Here is a 22,200-nt window from a genome sequence, read left to right as displayed (position 1 = left end):
GTTGACAATGTGCAGGTCAATGACCAAGGGTTCATGGAAGGGGATTCAGGTTTTGATCATATGCAAGTGTAACCAATTATAATTGCTAACTCATCCAGTCAGACAAAGGCTGTCTTTCTGAATGCTTTCCATTCCTAAATCACATAATTTTGAAGATGGATTTATACTGGCATACATAATTAAGCCAAATATTAAGGAGGGGAATACTGTGGAAAATTCACTGCTTTAGCATACTGTTCTACTTTTTTTATACACATATATACATAGATATATATAAAAAAAAAGATGCTGGAGATATATTAAAAAACTAAGAAGCTAAATCCATTGAGCAGAGCTTTATTTGTACAATCACATTCTTCTATGACCAGAATCTTTTTTGCTTTTTGTCTCTCTCTCACAGTAGAAGAGCTCAAAGCAAAAAGTTAGGAAGACTTTACTAGGTCTATAGAACTACCTATAAGTAACCCGCCCACACACTTACACTCACAAACCTAGGCTTCAGATGCTTCTAGGAAGGAAAAAATTCTGAAAGGAGAACTTGAGTTTCTTTTGCACTGTAACCTGTTAATTAATGCACACCTGATTTTCCATTGTCTGCTTAATTGCTGTTCATAAACACATACCAACCCTCTCTGTAAGCAATCTGATTTTCAGAGCTGTGTACTATCCACATTTCTGCTTCACATGGAAGTTTAGTCCTTAAGCACAAGAAACCGACCTTGAGCAAAACATACTACTCTCCACTAAAAGGAGCAGTGAACTCACAATCAGTCAGTACCTTGAAGTGAAGGGTTCTTTAGTCTGTCTGACTTACTGAAGTTAAGAAGTGACAGATGTAGCTGCTAAAAATCTGTAAAGTTTTAAAAGCTCTTATTTTTGCTATGAAATACAACACAAATGACTATGTGAAATTATGTTTCTAAAGCACTGAGGGAGAGAGTAGCCACCAGAAGCAATTTCATCTCTTAGGTAAAAAACATTTGAAAATTATCATACAAGTATATGGTATAAGCAGGATTGCCATTTGAAATTACTAACAGAACTCTTCACATTCTATAAGCGGGCATACAAAATAATGCACATATATAGACTACGTTATAGAGTTTTAATCAGTAAAATGATAAACATCAATGAAAGAAGAACTCTGAAAGTGAAAGAAATTAATGAGTTCACGCCCTAGAAGGGCAAGATTGGTTTTAATTTTTGTTTTACCTAGAGCAGTGTCCTTTTAATCTTCTTCCATCATTTGTCAAGTCAACTCTATGTGCTCATCTATTTTTACAAGCATCTCTAGCAGTTAGTTTTTCACCATCCAGTCATGAATGTCTTTGCAAATCGGTCTCCTTGATTTATTTACTTTCTCTTGACTCACAGAAGACATTGACTATGTAATATGCAATTCTAGACACATTATATGATTAAAATATGTTGTTAATATATAATCAATTGCAATCTGGCCAGTTCCTTTCCTTTAACAATTCCCTTTCCTCCCACATCCATAGTCTTTCTATCTTTGTGCAGCCTCAACTTTCCAAAGACATTGCAGAGCCATACCTCCTCCTGCTTTAGTACTTGCTTTCCTAAGCTGTGAGGTGTTTACAAACACAAAGTTTTATGGCAAGACTTTGAGATGTTATGCTGCTCAAAATTCTTCAGAAACACTGTTTTCTTATTATAATGTTTTCTTATTATAATGCTGAACAGACATCTTCATCAGATTCAGAAAACTTTCAGCTCAAAACATGATAAAAATGATATGGCAGAAAAATCCCACAAAATTTTGCCCCATAGTTTGTCTACACATTCTGTGTTAACATTTGTTAGTGATGTATCTTACTGCAGCCTGTCCCCTTCCTTCTTTATAGTTTATTCACCTACAGTTTTGAATACCATGGACAATCTAGTTTTAAAAAGCTGCTAAACAAAGCTAATATCAATAAAGCCTTAGGTTCACTTTGGCACAGATCTAACACTGATTTGGGTATATGAGGCAGCAGACATTTACAGCCAGACCCCATCCCAGGGCGTGTCTATACTATGCAATAGGGCATGGTAAAGAAAACCATATATGCTACCAACCAACTCAGCCCAAGAACCAGAGATAGCACCAACACAGTGTCACCCAAATGCCTCTCCTATCAGCGCAGGACTGTGCTAGCTGTTCTGCAGAGTAGCTGAGGCCACATCTGCACTGATTTGAGTGATATACAGCAATGCCACTGACACCTACAGACCCTTCCACCAGAACAAAATCTGTTCCGTCAGCTCATCACACTCAAATTCAAAAAAGATGTTGTACTAGTGAGCTAATTCTATGGCATCGCATTAAAGTTTTATCATAGACTTAGGCCATTCTCATTACTGTTCAGAAAAGTCTGATTTTAGCACATTTTGACAAGAAGCCTTCTTAATTAGAATGATTGTCAATCATGGCTCCCTGCTGTTTGAAGGTTAATATAGCTGGCTTTTATCTTCAGTGTAAAAAGGCTGCTTTTTTTTTAATTAATTGGAAGATGTAATTATGGAAGTTATAGCATGGATCCAATAATGGCATCTGTCTCAGGGACAGTTTGAGAATCAAGTTCACATTCTTTAGCAGGATCTATTAAACAAAGTCAACTAGAGTTTCTCAGCACAAGAAATTCGATGCAATAGTTACAACTGACAAAAGGAAAGCATTAAGAAGTTTTGTTTTGGAACTTGTAGGCCTCCTCCAGCCTGCAAACCTGGCTCTGCCCTACTGCTCAAAGGACATAGCAATCTCAGAGAAAATGTAAACCTATGGCTGGAATAGCTGCCATGCACTAATGGCAGGGATTCTAGTGTTCTCTGCTCTAAAGCTCTCTGCTTTAGCAGCTATGTAAGGCTCCCCTCCACTTCACCTTTTCTGGCATTTATTAAACTAAAACGCAAGCCATGCAGAAGATAAAGGAATCAGTCCAAAAAGTGGCACACAAGAGCACCTTTCCTACAGAATGATATTGGGGTTTAAACCCATCCATTGCAGATCTCAAACTGATTTTTGTGATAAGGCATAAAGAAGCAGGTGGTGTCATGTCCATTCTGCTTTAGCTTTAAAACTGCAGTTGGGCAGCTTTGTTAAATTAGATGATCTGTTTAACAGCAAAGGTTTTCTATTCACGTGTTAAGATTGATTTGCCACAACTAACAACGCAACACTATTAACAGGTTTGGTAACAGACTACAACATAGCAAGATGGTGATTTGCCCGAGACGGCCATAGCAATGTCCAATTCTGTGACAAAGAGCAAGTCTCCCTTTTATCTTGCAAAAATATTACATTTCCATAACATTCACATTATTTTCACACTTATCATTTGATCATGTTGAGCTGATGTTACAGTGTGGCAAGCACAGCCCACCTAAGCTAGCACTGCCACCAGAAACAGCAGCCTCAGAACACCTTGTTCCCATTTCTCGCTCCCTTCACCTCCAGAATCTCACAGGGACCTCACACCGAGACAGAACAGGTTTCCCTCCCACCATGATCTGCTATAACTTCCTTCAGTTTCCCAATTCACTTCACTGCGTGACTGCAAAAACATTTGTGGTGGCCCAAAAGCACAAGACAGTGGTATGGAAACAAGGAACAAGACTGCTTTTGGCAGTAGGGCTGGCTTAAACAACATTACAATTTGTGAAATAGCTGTTAGCAGAAACAAATGTGTTACAACACATATTCATCAAAAATAACAGAAACGGATGTGAAGAATACAGGGGAGACAGTTTAGCACTGAAGATCAAGCAAATGAAGAACAACTTACTGGGCAAAAATAGGTGTTTTCTGCTATGTGGTTTGCAACAACGTTGTTTTCTGCAGACAGAGACATTATGAAAAGCAGTGCATCACGGGCCTGTTGGCCTACTGTTCCTTCTCGATGGATGAAGGGAATCAGCAGAGAAAATATGAGGAAATTGGCAGCTCCTTGGTCCTCGCTGGTGTGGAAAAACAGTTCTAAAATGGAGGGATCTTTGGCTATTATAGAGCAGAGCTGGTTCAAGAGGACGACCAACTCTGTTTCCACTGTTGGAGTGGATGCTCCTGAGCAGGAACTCAGCAACATCATCAAAGGCTTCAAGATGGGCTTGTGATGTAGCAAAGGCTGATGAGACTGGGTTACTAGCATTTCATACATTTTTAGTTGCTCGATTTTTGTCTCATCGGTGAACTCTCGCCGTAAGCTCCAAAGAAAAAGCTTCTCCATGATGTTTTCTGAGACCACAAACTCCAGAATAGGCCCCATTGAAGCATCCTTTGCTTGCTCTTCAATTAACAAGAAAAGCATGTGCTCTACATAATTCTGAACAGTGCTGGCCTCATCAGGTGAAATTGCCCCATACTTTGCCTGAGTGTTTTTCAAAGGATCATGCTTCTCTAAGATTTTCAGAACCTAAAGAGAAACAAATGCAGATCAGTTATTTGACTGTATTTTTTTAAAGTATGCACTTATCCCTAAAAGGGATAAAAAAACATCAAAATTCTTAACATAAAAAGCCCAAACTTTTTATGTTTTTAGTTTTTGTCTGTCAAGCTTTCTAAATTTGAAAGTTTCATATTTGGCACGTACAAGGCCAAAATGTAATGCTTTTGTTCGCTTTTATAAGCACCTAAATCTGCCGCTTGTACTATTGCTGAAAACTTGGGGTTCTCTGAAGTATGGATAAACTAGGTTCCCTTAGCCTTCAGAAACTGAATTTCAGTGATGTTTGCTGTAAGTTTCTTTGTCAGAAAGGACTGAAACCAGAGGGCCTGCTCTTCAGCCAGAGTAACTGTGCTCAGAAGTATCAGTATCTTAAGATGACTTGTAGTATTAAGAGTGGCAGAAGCCCACAGAGTTGATCTTTCCTTGCCACATCTTATATAATACCAAATGGCCACTGACGCCCACATAACTCTTACAACATTCAGTATAGATTTAGGATTGAGCAACAATTGTCATCTGAGCACTTATACCCCTGGATTAAATTTTGTTCTGCATGCAATCAGTGAAGTTCCTTGTCTGTGAAACAACCACTGTCTAGCCCTTTTGTGGACGGTAATTGCCGCAAAACCATAAAGGAACAGTGGCTCCCCTAACATGACAGCATCACTAGAGTTAAATGAGAAAAGGTGGCTCTTGAACAATGGCTCCTCTGACACTGGAAACATCTCAGAAACACCAGCATTCATCTGCCTTGCTTCTCAGGATAGCCAAAATCCGTTAGTTATTCATATTACTGCAGCAAATAAGACCTTATATTATGGTGCTAAGAGCAAAACATCTTTGCCTAAAAGCAATTATAATCCTGATGACATGCAAACAATTTAGAATATACTGAAGTGCATAATCTACATCTATCCATAATAAACAACACTGCATACAGCTTTGCACCATGCATGTAATATACTTTCCAAAAGCCAGGCAAGTCTTATTCAGCACAAGGAAAGGAAGCAACAAGGTCCTAGTGAATCACTAGGAAAGCCAGTAAGATGATCCAGGCCTTCCATAAGATATTACTATGTCCTACCACTTCCCTTTTAGATGCAAATCTTGAGTTCAAAGTGTGATTAGTAAAGGCTAGCCATACCTTAAAAGGTCAATTACCTTTGTGTTTTAAAATGTTTCAATGTCATCTACTACATTCTGCATGAAAGACTTTTGCTCCTGAGCAATTTGGGATTTTCCCAAAAGAAAGACTGAAACAAACTCCTATTAATGCAGCTTACTTCAAAATCAATAAAACTAATTTACATTACCTGTGCCCAGTGTGTTCTAAACACTATCATGCATGTTTCTGGGTCAACACCCTGCAGGCTCGGAGCCTGCCGATTTTTGCTGATACTGGTTCCAGAGGACATTATAAATTTTCCAAAGGTCAAGTCAACTAGGCCATGCTGGATTTCTTTTGAAAAATCATGTAGTTAGCTACATATGTTCAAGCATCATGATGAGATTGATATGTTTTGAGCTTTGGTATCCATGTAAATCTGTTAAAAAAACAAAACAAAACAAAAACACACATATACCTATGCACATCAACTTATACTGTATAACAAAAAAAAGAACATACTTAAAGAGAACAGTAACACCTTTTTTCTTTTAATTCAGTTTGAGGATGGAATTTTTTTAAAGCATGTTATATGGGAACATCTTAAACTTTTCCTCATGATAATAGTTTCTAATGTTCAAACTTTTGAGATCTGTGACTGAATTAAGGTGCTACTGAAATAAATAAGCATAATGGCAGCTCATTCAGTAAACATTTTATGCATATGTCACTACATTTTTAGTTTTCCATTATGACATTTTTGCCATCTGACCATGTCTCTTTTCAGATTTATTTAGTAACTAATGTTGCATAGACTATACAAGTAAAAAAAAAGTACGTTATTTCTATATTTTTTAAAAATAGTATTTCCATTAGTAGATATAATTACAAATACTAAAGTTTTCTGTCAGAAAGCATATCATAAACAGTTGGAAACATTTGTAGAACACCATATGCAGGTAGAAGGATGCATCTGTATCAATACCAAAGTAACCAAAACCAAAGGATGTAAAAGATAAAGCCTTCATGTATCCAAAGTCAAATAAATTGAGATGTCATATTAAAGGACTATGTGGATAAGACCAAACATTGAAGCATTCTTTTCATCCATTATTTAGTATCCTAGATACCTGAGTATCAAAGTAGTTGCACACCTGGAGGGAAAAGTTAAAGCGAAACAAAGACAGATATCTTCCAGATATTTGAGAGGCTTAAGAGAACATACTATTCCCTCAAGCACCAATATCTAAATCACACAGTCCTGCCCCCTCCCCCCTTTTTCTTCCCCCACCACAAGCTTTACATTTTTATTCTCCTTTTTGCAGGCCAACTAGGCTTTTAATTTAATTCAGGTTTGGACCATAGCAAAACCAAAAAAAAAAAACCAAAACCCCCCACCCAAAAACCAACCAACCAAGAAAACTACCAACCTAACCAAACAAACAAAAACCAAACCAAAAAAAACCCCAAACAACCAAAAACAAAAAAACCCCAAATCTCCACAACACCAACATACAAAGAGTTTAGGAAGACAACAAATGCACTACAACAGCTCATGTAAATCATAGCAGATTTTTATTTTCATTAGAGACTCCATTTTGAAGCCCTCTCCTTTTCTCCACTCTTCATTAGGATTACAGAGCCCCTGGTCATTCATTGGCTTAATGAAATACACAAGGAAATTTTTGTACCATTAGTTGCCACAGCCCATATAGCAGTTCTTTGCCAGTATAGTAGATATTTCCCTGCATATATCTTAAAAGATAAATATCTTTTCTCTACAGCAAACATCTCTGCTCCCTACATGGGTGCTCTGCTTATATTCTTGAAGCTGTTAGCACAGCAAAGCATACAGCCTGTCTCAAAAGTAGCACCGATTTTTGTCATTTTCAAAATGTTCAAAAATATACAAGGTATAACTTTAAGGTTTCTGAAGTAAAAAGCAACAGATGGTTATGCATTCCCCTGTATCTATATACGTATATTCATATGTTCAAGATTCAACAAGATTCAACTGCATGATCAGGGTTTCCGTGCTCCGTCCCAACCCTTGCTTCTTGCAGCACATAAGATGCATTTCCTATGCATTTTCTAAACATTCTCATGCAATACAATTAATACAATCTAGTTCATCCTTTTTGCAGATAAAACATTCCATGTGCGGAGAAGCCAGCATAAATCCTGGTTTATGTTTGGGTAACACTACTTCCAGAATGAAGCTGGTGCTCCATACAAGCTACCCCCTAGATAATAAACCACCTGGAACCAGAGGCACTGGAGAGCATTGTGCAAAACCAGTGAGAACTAGCTCATGAGAGCCAGCCAACACTGGGAAGGGAAGTAATCCCTTATAAAATATTATCAAAGTCTCTCTACTCCTTGCCCCCCTAACTCCACTCACACTTCTCACATTGGCCTTACACTTTCAAGCACTCTCCTTCCCAGCACTTCAGTTCATATGCTCATTTACTTGAGGGCACCTAACATTATATTGCTACTTCATAAACAGTCCCGTAAAAATGAAAAAAATGAATAGTGCTATTTCTACATTACTGATGTTCCTGCACGGGGGGGGGGGGGGGGGGGGGGGGAGAAAAAATAATTTAAAAAAATAAATAATCAGACATCAAAGTAGCAGGCAACCCAACTTCAGAGGCCTAGGATCTGGTCTGGTTTTATTGTTACTGACTTAAGTAGCTACCACTATATATTCAATGCACAGCTTCTGGTGACTTTTGCTTGCAGCTCAGAGTGTTCAACATTGCTACCGAAAAACATTCCGAAAACAAGATGCATGGTTAGAGACCATTTAGAAAAAGTCTGCTCAAAGGAGTTTACCTAATACCATACCTAATAATGCCAAGGAATATTTAATTGACCTTTTCTTCAGATCACCTGTCTACTTCCTGCTAGTTCTCTCTTTGTCAGCCCTCTCCTTCAAACAGAAATCTTCCCATGTCTGTAAAAGTTCAGCAGGCTCCTCCAGGCAAAAGTGTCCTTCACTGCACAGCCCTGATTCACCCTTTGAGCAGATCTGTCCTGTGTATGAAGTAAAGCAAGCAGCTTTGGGAAAACTAACGTGGTCGTGTAATTAAAGATGGTATCATAAAGCGCAGCAAGAAAACTTAATTAACAAAGCATAGGCAAGCTCAATTCTTGGAAATTACAAGTTGCTTGACTTCACAACTTAGAGTTTGTTTCAACATAGACTTTGCATGTTATTTAAGAATTTAAATAAAAGAAAGTGATATTATTCATCTAGGTATCACATGACAAATTCTGTCAGTAGTATAGCAGTATGAGAGCAAGAACAGAATCAGAAACTTCAGATCAGCCTCCACTACTTAAGATAGTAAACAACAACAAGGGAGATTACAGCTTTATTCAAGAACACTGATAAAAAAAAAAATCCCAGATCAGTGATGTAAGGCTCTTGAGATGTATGCAAAACTCTAGGATGTACCACACACAGGCAATCCAAAACTATTTCACCTGTCACCCTCTCTTCTCCTCTAATCTGCCCTAATTCTCTATCCTCCCTAGCCTTTGCAATTTTCTTTTTTCCTCATGCATCTTTCCTATCCGAGCCTTGGACTGTATTCCACAAACTTCAAGACAGTACTCATTCCCTTCCCATCAGACTCTCCTTTAAATAACTACTTTTATCTTGTAGCTCTCTAAACATACTTTTTTGTGGTAGCAGTTCCATACTAGTGCTTTGGTCATTACAGACTCCTACTTTACTGCAGCTATGAGGTGACCTAAAGTGAACGGATATTGTACATCTCTCACTACACATTCAAAATACAGCAAAATGTCAAGCCATCCAGTGACAGAACCACTGTTATGTTTGTGTGTGCAATCAGAAAGCTCACTTTCCACAAAAGCGCTACTTAGTTATTAACATTTATGTAAGAATTTATAACCACCACTATATTATTGAACACTCAAGTCCTGTTAACAACTTACTGCCTAAGCAGGTAACTGCTACAATCTGCACTGGTAGCATGGACATCTTTTCCTACACAAGGATATCCTAAGTGCAGCCACCATATATAAAGAAGAAATACAGCCTCTGTGAAAGAAGCCTCCAAGACAAGCAGGTGTGTACCCTCATCTTCTGTATGAAGTCCCCTAAGATCTTTCTTATTCAAGATATGCAAGAGCTTCCTGCCATTTCCAAATCCTAATTTGGGCACACTCAAGTTACAACACTGGGAGTTCTCAGATACATGGGACATTAACAACTGGCAGCATTTTGATTCAAATCAGATCTTTTTCAGAGTCAGCTAACACTAGATCAGAACAGGAATGGCTTTCAGTGTTGCCAGCTCCAGAAATGCCTACCAACGACAGGAATCTTTTAGGAAGGTTCCCCTGAGTTGCCTGGTCCATTTACTGTATTTGTAGTTACGTGCACAAACACTACCCCATTGCTTGAAAAAGATCTTTGGGAGTATGTGATTGACAAACACTGTAAAATAGCAAATTCAACTAAAAACTGCACCTAACAGAATATAGCACATACATACATACAATCACAAGTTTAAAGCCATTTACATCTTTAGTAACAAAGAATCATAAAAAAGATTGATTGTCCCTTGGTGATAAACAATAACATCTCAGTAAAACTCAAATAGTTCATTCTCAAATGTTCACTCCTACTGCACAAAGTCATCATAAACAAACTGTACAAAGCACCAAATGAAGACCAGAAATACCAAATTTAAATTATTAGCTGAAAACAACTTGCTTGCAGCAAACATTAAGTTGACGAGGGCTAAGTTCACTTGCATGTAGCCCAGCTATCACACCAGAAATCTAAGAGTAGTGAGAGAACACAGACATTATCCTCACAGCAGCAAATACTATGGCTTTTTAATCATCTCTAATTTAAAAGTAACAAGACAGCAACGTGCAATAATATTAATAATATTTCTAAGATCAAACCAATTCCCTTAAGGAAGCAAACATTTCCAGTTTGAAAAGCATCTCGGGATACTGAGATTTCCTTAGTAATAGAATCATAGAATGGTTTGGGTTGGAAGGGACCTCAAAGATGATCTAGTTCCAACCCCCCCTGCTGCGGGCAGGGACACCCTCCACTAGACCACATTGCCCAAAGCCTCATACTAATAGATTGTGTAGGCTTCAAAGACTTTAAACTCTGTAATAGTGTTTCAAAAAGCATAGAAAGCTTTTGACAAATTAAGTGGTCGCAGAGTAGATCCTAAAAACAGCATATCTATTTAAAAAAGGAAAGTAACTGATTTGGAAGAGATACTATCTTTTAAGATACATATCAATCTAAAGTTAGTATGCTCCAGTTATAGTGGTAGCAGAAAGAATATATTTATTATATTTGTGGGAAGCATAATTTGTTACTAGATTAGTAGGTTTTCTTGATTATTTTGCAAGGCCAAATGTGCCACAGTAACTGCAACATCACATTATTCCCTGTGAAATTAAACTAACTCCAATTAAACTGGACAAATAACCTGACCATATTGAGTCTAAAGGTGAGAAAATAAATTATTTATAAAACATCGATTCATGGAGCAAGGGATAGAAGTGAACTTAGGAGCCACTAAGAAGAAAAGTAATGGTTTATTTTAAACATGCATGGTTAAAGTTTTTACAATCATTTAGCCTTTCCTCTCTGCTAACTACTGATTAGGGTATTATTCTGCTATTTGATAGTTCTAACAAGTACAAATACACCTCTCCTGCAGTCCATTCAAAATTCTACTTCCAAAAACCACTGCTCAGTTTAATACTTTGACCCTGCCACACAGTAACAAAACCTTCTTAGTAGGTAAATCTTTCTGCAATTCAACCATATCTTATCAGTCATTTAACCCTATTACAAGGCCAAGTTCACGTACATATGCCGTCTAGAGCTATTTCAATTGCCTATACTGACAACACTTTTGTCTCTAATCCCTCCTCTCCTACACGAGGTACCTGTCACTACTGCCAAGGGTTTATAGATTTAACAATCATCATGCAGAACAAGAAGTCCCAGTGTACACATCACACACATGAGGAACTGAGGTTCAAAGAGACAAGTCACTAAGATCTTCCCATATTCTTTGTGTAATTGGACAACAGCTTTTGAAATTAGGCAACTAATTTGCACCTACATAAACTTTGTTGTTTTCATATTAAATACCTTTCAGTATGGGCTCAGTTAATTGGTTACAGGGTTCTTCCTCCAAATCTGGTAGACAGTTGCATATTCAAATGTGCTAACAAGCACCTGTCTTCTCCCTAAGCAGCAAAGTTATACAGTCACATACATCGGTCTATAACCATGGCTGTGCAGTATGGGATGAGGATGGAAGGAAGAGAGCAGAAAACTGTAGCACAATTCAACCTAAAAAAACCCAACCAAACAGCAGTCCACAACTGCACTGAGTAGCTTTAGATTAATGATGAGATTGAGACCCAGTCATTGGACTCATGGAGGATATTGGCTTTCAGTTTTCCTTCAGAAGTCTGTAAATCATCAACCCTTTTTCCACAGCTGATTACAGAGCTGAACTCCCCAGTCAACAGAAGTACTTACTTCACTGCAAAGTACACTGGAAGAACAGCCTACCAGAGAATCCCTTGTGAAGTCCACTCCCACTGGAGTATCTCTTTTCAAAAATTCCACTTTTGAACTAAAAAAAAAAAAAAAAAAAGTACCACAGAAGTTTGCAGGACTGGGGCTTCCCAGGCAGTGCACAACATACAGACAAAAGATAAGACTGCCTAATACAGTAAGGTAGATACAAAATATGCTGCAAGGCTCTGCAATTTAATTATCAAAGTTGTCTTCTGTTGAAATGCTAAGATGCTGTGATCTCCAATAATTCTCAAACACAAGCGTATCTCTGTTATCAGATACTGTATGCTTTTGCTCTACCAGCCAAAGTTTTCCACCCTGTCAGTTCAGGTACACAAGAGACAATGAAGAGATGGATAAGAAGCCTTGATGGCAGTTAAAGAAACGGCATGTATCAAAACATTTTCATAAAAGGGCTTGAAATTAGACAACTTCAAAGAAGCAGAGGTAAATTGTATGGTCTAATGCATAGCTATGCAATCACAACTCTGCTGTCTCTGATAAATGGATGAGGGAGGGTAGGAGAAAAAATGAGTGGCAAATTTTAACACTTAGTTCCAGCTTAAAAGGGACCTTGTTCAGGGTTTGTTTATTTTTGATTGAAAAGATAGCCTTCTGCATAATTTTTTCAGCTTTTCTTTAGGGACTATGATCAGGGAGAGTGTTTAAATTTTGTTAACAAGAAAGTTTCAAAGGAAGACATCAATTCTTTCAAGGGAAAGGACTCATCCTGCTTGTGGTAAGTTTTGCTACAAAAGCAAAGCCTATGAAGAACAATCACATCCCCAGGCTTAATGATGCTATACATTCACCACCAGAATGCAGAAGGATTACAGCTTGCTCACTAGAGAGCAGCAGGTCTGTGGTAGGCAACTGAGAAAATGTAAGCCACAGCATCTGAGGATCTTTTTTTTTTGGTTAAGTACTACTCACCTTCAGAAGCTCTACTAGCAAGAGAGCTGCAGCAGATTACTAGAGGAACAGTTTAAACTACATAAACAAGTATCCTCCTCCTTCATTTGTTCTTTCATGTTTCAATGCTGCAGTCCACCAATTACCCTGTCCTTTGTCTACCTCAAGCAAACTTATCATATTTAGTCAGCTTTCTTCAATCTATCTTTTCTACCCAGTATCTGCAAAGATACTGCCTTCCATGTGTGGGTGGGAGAAGATATGTTTTACACTGATAAAGCTATCTGCTTAAAAGCCTAACAGAGAACAAGTCACCGGAAATTGTAAAGCAATGTAGTTAATCAAAGTATCAATCTGTTCTCATCAAGCACAATTTAATCCAACCTGCTAACATGAAAGTAAGAATGTCTTGTGACTTGTCCCCACAGAGACTGCCTAACAAGATCTATCTCATGAGAGAAACTACACGCAATATGTTTTATAATGAGACAAAACTCTTACTGTCCCATCTACAGCCAGCATGCTGCAGTTAAAAACCACAATTCATCTTTTCGTCAAATCTCCGGGGAGCTACGCTACTCACACGTTTATTGCAGATTCAGCTCAGACAACTAATTGGGGTACCACTAATCTCTTCAAGTGATCTCTATAACCCTATGGTATTATACTTCAGGGCATCCAGGTTACAGCATTAAATAAATACATGGTTCTCCAGACACATGAATGGGCAATTTCCCCCACCAGTAAGTAGAGCAACAGTGACAGGCAAGAGGCCCACCTGACAGCCCCCCGTTCAGCAGTGGCATAAGTGTGCACACTTCAAGGGCAAGCAAACAGATCAACTCACGCTGGCAGCCTATGCACTGGGACACGGGCTAAGCCCAATCCCAAGCCTGCAGAGATTTCTGCTGCATGGGTCAGCCAAAATTAAAGAACAGAGAGGTCAGTTTGGTATTATGGTCCAAAATACATTGATAGGTTAGGCTAAATTGATACACAGGGGTTCTAGGAAGGTATAGAGCTAACCAGCAAAAACAATTCATCAAAGGGCATGTTACCAAAGCTAGACAAATGGCAGTGACTGCTCAAGAAAACAGTAATTAAACAAAGCAGAATACTTGACAGAGACCTTGACCTCCTCAAGGAGGGCTCTATTTACCTGATGCACCATAGGGCATGTTCAGCTACCACATATATTTGCACATAGGTAATTTCACTGGAACTTAAGAGCATACAATCATGGAAGTTACTCTTGCAAAGTCCCAGGAGGAATGAACTACACGTTCATATCCCTAGGTCATAAATCTGAAGCTAGGGAGCAAAAAAATAAGGTTGCAATTCTAGTAGTATGACTTGTTCCTTTTAGAGAGAGATAAGGGACATAATAAATCTGTTTCTCTGTTGTATTTGATCTCCCCACATTTGGCCTACTACAATTCAGGCAACAATTCAGTAACAATTAGTGGTTCAAAACACAGATTATGTTGGTTAAAAACTTAAGAATAAAATAGCAGCTAGGCTTCTTAAAATACAAGACAGATATCCCTCTATTCACAGTATAATCGAGGCATCTTGTCTACTACTAGCAGACAACTGCTGCAAAACACATATTAAAACCTTAAACTAAATTGAAAAAAAAATTAAGAATAGCAGCTCAGAAAAGTTCCTTTCTACCTATGTACTGAAGAAGGCAGATGTCATCGAACTGAAATCAGTTCAAAGGCTTTAACTTAGCTGGATCATTCCCAAATCACCACCAAGATTGCTGATCCAAGAAAAGCATGTTTCCATAGAACACCAAGTCATTAAAAAGTCTGAGGCCCACAGACTAAAGTGTTTGGTGCTGTACTGAGACAGGCATTTACAAGCAAAACAAAACTCAGTTTCAGACTTTGTACTGTGAATATGCTTTCATACCAAGTTTCAAAGAGAAAGAGAACAACCCCAAGGGGCATAAGCACACGTCACTGAATGAAAGCTACCTTCCATTCCCTGATTTATAGAGGAATTGCAGATATCAGCTACTGTGTCTACACCAGTAATTTTGTTTTGTCATAATTTAAGTGAATTATTGGGGAAAAAATAGTTGTTGCCAATCTCCCCATCTCTACTGAGAAATTGTACAGGGTTTATTTCACAATTTATCACTATCCAGGAGTGGGAGGGAGCAACACATCAGAAATCAGACATTTAACAAAACCTGCTTTATGTTCTGGTTATGCTAGTAGAAGAAACAAATCAAAATGATCCACACAATATGCAGCATCGATTTTGCTTTCCAAGATAATTCTGACACCTGTGTGACATACAAACTTGGCCCCAACACACTCATAATTTAGGAAAACCACATGCTTCTTGAGGTCGTGAGGCAGAAGTGAATGGAACTTTTCTTTTTACAAGTTTTTTTGAGAAAAGTAAAACAGCGTCTATAGCTAAAAGTATAAAATAAATTCGTAGGAAATTATTAAGTTGCCTATCTAGAAAGCCTTCCTGACAGGAAGATGAATGAGACCAGCAAAGCAGTAGAAGACTCTATACTCTGAAGATTTAAAACTATTTTCAGAACACTAGCATACAGGGTAAGAAATACTACCTTCCCAAGAGAAAGATGGCCTACCAAAAAGTTATCAATGTACCTGTAATTATCATATGTAGATTACAGAAAGCAAGATTAAACTATATATTTTATGGCTACAGCAATAATATGTAGGGCAATTTTTCAAGTGATTTGTATAACATGTCAAACTACTCATTATAATAAGCATAAGAAGTCCAAGAATAATGTTCTCAAGTCTACAAGGTGACATTAAAGACGACGTGTATGCTTTCAGCACTGATCCACAATAAAATACAAATACATGTATGTTCTAAATAGTCTGCATTTCATGATAAAGATGACAAACATTTTTTTATTTCCAAACATTCAAATGATTCTGCAGGTTCTAAATATAGCTCAAGCACAAGAATTAGTAATAAGACACCATTAAGATTATCCTGATTACTTGATCAATAAACCAACTAACAAGCTCCCCCAGAGGATTGTTTCACTGAGAAAAGAACTTCCACTTTGCAGATGGAATTCCTCTCTCTTGTTCATATGCACATGTTATTTCTCTTTATCTGTCTCTTTCAAATAAAAACACCTGGAAAAGGATAGAATATACCATAAAATCAAAACTTTTAGATATAGAATGGATATTGTGTAATTGTTAACATAATACTTACTCTAGGTGTATATTTATTTCCCCTCCCAGGGCTTAATTCAAAATACAAAGTTGGTTTTTTTCCTGAAAAAAAAAAAAATATGAGTTTTTAACTGTATATAAATTTAGGTGGCTATCTATCACACAATAAAACCCTCTCATACCTCTCAATATGTTCATTAAAGTACATGGACAATAATAAATGACTAGATGACTTCAATCTGTCATTTATCTTTCTGTACATGGTTGAAACTACTTGTTTTAGAGAGAATTACCACCCCAAGATACTTCTCCACCAAGTCAACATTATTTCTCAAATTCTGAAGTGAAAACCTGTTAGTGATATGACGAACTAATGAACAAAGGAAACGAGCAAAGGCATATCCTTACACAGCTTCAGGACAACTGTTTCCTTACACTGTAGGATGGCAGAAGCCCATCACAAATTACTCCTTAAACCTAGTAAACTTAATGAGCTACTAAAACCAGAAAGGTCATTTTCATATCTAACCCTATGTACTATGTGCTGCCTGACATTAGGTGGGGGTCATGATAAAGTATATTTAGTGGATTGACACTTTTCAATGTAAGTGTACTTTTTTTCCCTTCTTTTAAAATATACAAAGTACAACAGAAAGATCAGAACACTGTGTGAACCAACATTGTTTGCATCAGACATTTGCAATTTAGCTTGGAGAAAACTCCAGAAGTTAGTGAACTCCCTTTGTCCTAAATTATGTTCCAGGCTTGGCAAAGAGAAAGGCACTTGCAAAATCCTTTTTCATTTTGTTTTTATGACTATCAATTGCCAAATTTTGGGAAAACCACTGAATAAACATTACTGTTTATGATGAGACCCACAAATCACTATAGCATACTGTTTACTGAAAAACAAGGATGAGGAAGAAGGAAAAAAAGGCAAAACAACCATTCCTTACAAAATCCTGTCACATCCCTCCAGCTCCCCATTCCCATAACATGCAAAACCCCAAGTATTTGGTCTCACAGAAAACTGCATAGAAGTGCTGCTCTCCCTCTTCATTTCTATTCCAACTCTGAGCAGACAAGCAGAAGTTGAAGATTCATTTTATATTAATTCCTATTGCAAAGTCAAGAACCTCAATAAAATAACACTTCCCCCTTCTGTGAGCACAGATCCATGAAAACCCAACCTCCCCTCCTGCAGTGACACACTTATTTAAAAATATTAGTACAGATTTGCAAGTTGAGTGGACTTTGACAGATTATGGCTTTCTATACGTATGTTTAATTTTCTGCTTTTAATACTCATGGTAGTAAACAGCAAAATCCAAAGTGGATTGTTGGCATTTTTATTATGTTTAGTGCATAAAAAGCCAAATCAAAGAAAAATCCCCATGTTATTGAATTTGTATTTCCATTTCTATTTATTTTCACTGCGTTTTATACAGGTGGTAGATGTTTTTCCCTCTAAGCTTCTTCAGCTTTCCTAGGAATAACATTAGTTGTGTCACGTAAACAGTGTTAAGTTTTCCATTATACAGAGTAGAAATTAATCCTTCATCTCTGATCTCATAACACAAGTCTACTCTACTATGAAAATATGTTACACACACCACTTAGTCTTCTACAACTGGAAACTGAATGACATTACACCATCTTCCATTCGTGTGACTACCTTTGCCTGGATAATAAGACATATGAATGCACTAGCAAAAAAGAAACATTTATAATCTATACAACACTTGGCTCAGATACATTGCCAGCACACAAAAAAGAAACTGCTAAATAATCAAGGGAACAATTAAAAAAAAAAAGACCTGGGTAATCTGACACTTGCATAACAATTCTGTATAATTTTTTTTCAGTCTTGCCTTTGAACCTTTGGGAAAACACGAATAGAAATACAGGTGTCTTTCTAGTCCAGGGAGGAATGAAGATAAACTAGCAACTTTCATGCCCTGAGGGGTAAAAGAAGGTAAATAATAGTCCTTTCCAAATTGCAAATGAAGACTATATATCTTATAAAGGGAATGCTCTGAAAAACATGGAACCTCGGGAAAACAATATCTACTAAAAGGTGGGGTAAATATCAGAAGCTAGTAAAAATAAAATTTAATTATTATTTAAACTTTTTAACACTTGAAATGATCAATACTGAAAGCCTAGTAAAGGAGACTGCTGGATGTCAGCCTTAGCAGGAATGTGTCTCAGTACAGATAACAAAGTCAAACCACAACCTCTCCCAACTAATTTTGTAACACCTAAGGAGACTTCTACAGGCGTGGGAAAGCACAAGTTCCACTCATCAATAGGTCGTTCTTGCCTGCATACCTCCAAACTGGGGAGTGTGTGTGTATGTCTCTGGGAACCCTGCTGCTTCTCACCCCCACTACCATCCTTCTGTTGGAGGCTGTTGGAGCTGCAGAAGCTATAGTACACCAACACTCTTTTTTTTTTTAAAAAAAAAAAGTACTTGGGGTGTACTCTTCTCTCCCATGCCTGAAATTCAGCACCTTTCCTCTCCCATTCCCCCTCATCTCAAATTTTTCAATTCACCTTTATGATGATCTTGAAAATTGGCAATAGATGTGCCATCCAAAATTGCAAACTGAGCCTTATGTAAAGTCACATATGACGCACCAATCCTCACAGAGCTCCAAAGGAGCAGCACAAGCAGAAGGCAAGAACAGTTTGAAGAGGCATGAGAAAGTCTGTCTGTATGCACAGGCCTTGCACGTTAGTCAGTTGTAACCACAGCATGTTTGAAAGTAAGACCTCCAACTTTATTCCTGAGTGCATGGTTCTTGACACTGAATTACAAATTTATGATTTTTTTTCCAACCTCTCATTTAAAGGGGGGAAATAGGCTATGAGAATTAGAAAGCATACATCAAATAAAGTTTTTTTAATGTTGATATATCAGTTATGAAAGTACTTTAGTACATGCAAAACTATTCCATCATTTACCGGTTACCCCTCTGCTGAAACAAAACAGAGTATTTCTACTGTCACCACATACATTACCATCTCTGTACTCTGTTTTATGTTTTTCCACATTTTACTCTGTTTTATCTTCAAGTCCACCGCTCCCCACAGACAACATTTTACTTGCATCATAATTCATGCCATGGGCACTCCAATAATTAAGCATTTCTATGCTGTTTCAGAATACGTCATCTCTTCACTAGTCAGCATTCAGATATCCCTGCTGTTCTCAAGCATACTTGTACTCTTAAGGACATTAACCTCCAGAATGTCCTTAATGACACAGAATGTCTCAGGAGGCTCTCCATTGACTTTATGGGAGAATTTGCATACCATCAAGCATACGTGCTGAAAAACTAACTGAAAATAAATGGTGTTATTAGTAAGTCAGCACCAAACCAAACGTACACGACTAATGACGAATGAATGAAGGACGGTAGAAAACTTCTCTTCAGGAGCTCCAGTAACAAAAGTGCATCCGAATGCAATTATACATACCACAACAATCAACCTAATTGGAAAGAACCAGTCCTCAAAGTTGGCAACACTTGAAAATTCAAACCCACTGGATTCAACACGTACAGATGGGGTTGTGGCAATGCCTCTCCATCCTCTAACTCAGCAGGACCGGGAGCCAAGATCTGCAGTTTTCTCCGACAAAGGAAAAAACCTGTGTTTTCCCTGTGACAGTGTATCTATCTACCAACTTGACCATAAATAAGATCAATGCAAAAAAATAAAACACTGCGATGGATGACTACCACCAGAAGCAGTCCATGGGCTCTATGGACCCAGGAGGGCCGTAGCTACTGCTATTAAAATACAGTGCTACAGCAGCTGTCCCATGTCACATCTCAGAGTACTACAAAGGGTTTTAAGTATCAATTTAACACAGGATAGTAAGAAAAGATTCACCTTGCACCTCTAGCAATAATTTAAACAACAGATTCTCTCATGATAGATTCAGAAATGTCTTTGTTTCAGAGATATCTGAAGTATTATTCTAACATTGCTCTAGAAAGAGGTGCAATCATTAAAGAACTCAACCTGAGAAGATTAGTGTAAATTTTTCAAAATAAAGACCACATGGAAGCAAACCTGAACCAAATCAGCTTACAACTGGAGCGACTGAGGTTTTTTTGCCTCAGACACCAGAACCAACTGTGTTCACTCACAATCACTGAATCTTACAAACGTTTAGTGGGAAAACTTCAAAGCTTGAAAGTTTATAGATGGATTGAACAAGTTTCTTTGGACTTAGGCAAGACTGTATGAGCAATTTGCTGGGAAAAAGTATTAACTGGACTTGCCAGAAGAATTCCCTCAAATCTGTTAAATTCCCTCTTATTTGCTCTGAATAGCATGCTGGGGACACAATCATCATCATGAGCCATAGTGGTAATTGCCTACATCTAAGAGTTCAAGCCAGGAGACTTAACGTTCTCCTCCAATTCTCTTCCCTTTTACGTGAGCCTAAGGCAAATCACTCAGCTCGGTTTCTCCCATAACATGAGAGCAACAGACTATTGGAGACCTCTGATTATTATTAAAGCAGCAAGTCATCATTATTCAGTTGACAGTCTGGCTGTTTTAACTGCCCAGAAAACTCTCAGAGTCCCTATGCAACACACACAGACAACACACTTAGACTTACAGCTCCCATCAGAAACTCTTGGCAAAAAGTTTCTACACCCAGGGCCTACAAGTAATGAATTCTTATCTTACCTTCATTTCTACATTTTGGCATTGAGCAGAAAAGGTAAGATGCAATCAAGGCCCTCTAAATGAAGAAAAAAATACATTAAGTGTTTCAGAACACCAGTGGGAAGATTTCATGCAATGTATGGCTATTATTAGAGTACTATTTTGCTTAGCAGATCAGAGGATATAATCAGCAGATGATGCAGTCATGATTTGCGAAGCACAGCCTTATTAAAGACTAATGAGATAAACGAGTTAAAATTTACATTTTGCTCCACTGATAAGGTTCATTGGCACACTTATCTCCAACACCATGGTTTGAATATTAAACCCACTTATTAATGTCTGGTAAAGCTAATTATAATGCTGAGTGGCATGAAACTATAATAACCAAGCATCATGTTAGAATCACATCTTTTAGTATTACTGTAGCTCTGAAGTTAAGTGTTCTGCACCTGGAAAAAAACACCTGTTGAGCTCATGCTGCAAGAAAGTGCTAGCCTTCTGTGTCTTTTTCCTGACCCTCCCAAAAGCCCAAAGCCATGTTCTAACAATGGAACAGGCAGGTAAACATTTCTCGCTACTATGATTTCAATGGTGTCTGTCTTATTGCAGTAACAGTAAGGATTAAGTGACAAGTATTTTTGTATCTACGATATATTACATTACACTTGGCATATACTCTCTAATCCCTAACAGAAAAAGCATAGAGGTACTGACAAAATTAACAACAGCCTGGAGACCATATTTGTTTGATTTTACTCGCCTTTTTCACCATCTCCTGTCAAAACTACACACATTACTGAAACGTATACTAAAAATACAATTTAGGCCTTACACTACCCTATATATTTTTATGCTACATCTATCTAATGTGAGCACTTAAATGGACAATGATCATTTAAGAATAACATAGGAGGACAAGGGCCATAACATTCTTTCCATTTTCATCTCCACAATGTATCTGTCCTGTGACAGCAATGGAAAGAAGACAAGACAGGGGATAATTAAATGCCAGCTATCCATGGATCAACAGTAACCAGTGTCAGGACTCACATATGTCAGTTTAAAAAGAATTTCCGGTAAGCGCAAGCTTAAGATGCACAACTCCTCTGGGAGCTCCCCATCCCAACACAAGACCAGCACCAGCTCTCATCCCATAAGGAGAGCCATGGAAGGTACAGCACTGCACAATAGCCATTATTACCTTTTCACAGTAAAATATACAAAAAGAATGACAACAAAAAGTATAAAGCC

General features: G+C 37.8%; 2 protein-coding genes across 6 annotated transcripts in view; one reads left to right on the top strand and one right to left on the bottom strand.

Moving 5' to 3' along the window:
• LOC104636651 (ribonuclease CL2) overlaps positions 1 to 22,200 on the top strand; it is a 222,871-nt gene that overhangs the window by 36,009 nt on the left and 164,662 nt on the right. The gene's annotated exons all lie outside the window — the stretch shown is intronic.
• Positions 1 to 22,200, bottom strand: part of FHIP1A (FHF complex subunit HOOK interacting protein 1A) — a 93,839-nt gene that overhangs the window by 36,379 nt on the left and 35,260 nt on the right. For 4 of the 5 annotated variants that reach the window (XM_075751684.1, XM_075751683.1, XM_075751685.1 and 1 more), the window contains 2 exons: positions 5,759 to 5,989; positions 3,786 to 4,412 (listed from right to left, as the gene is read on the bottom strand). In XM_075751684.1, coding sequence (XP_075607799.1) covers positions 3,786 to 4,412; positions 5,759 to 5,860 — 729 coding nt within the window. In that variant the 5' untranslated portion in view covers positions 5,861 to 5,989. Of the gene's footprint in view, positions 1 to 3,785; positions 4,413 to 5,758; positions 5,990 to 16,297; positions 16,360 to 22,200 lie in introns of all 5 variants that reach the window. The other variant, XM_075751682.1, reaches the window with a different exon arrangement.

The sequence above is a fragment of the Balearica regulorum genome, chromosome 4, assembly GCF_011004875.1.
Source record: "Balearica regulorum gibbericeps isolate bBalReg1 chromosome 4, bBalReg1.pri, whole genome shotgun sequence".
Lineage (NCBI taxonomy): Eukaryota > Metazoa > Chordata > Aves > Gruiformes > Gruidae > Balearica > Balearica regulorum.
Note: the sequence above shows the minus strand (reverse complement) of the source record. Positions and strands in the feature narration are given on the sequence as shown.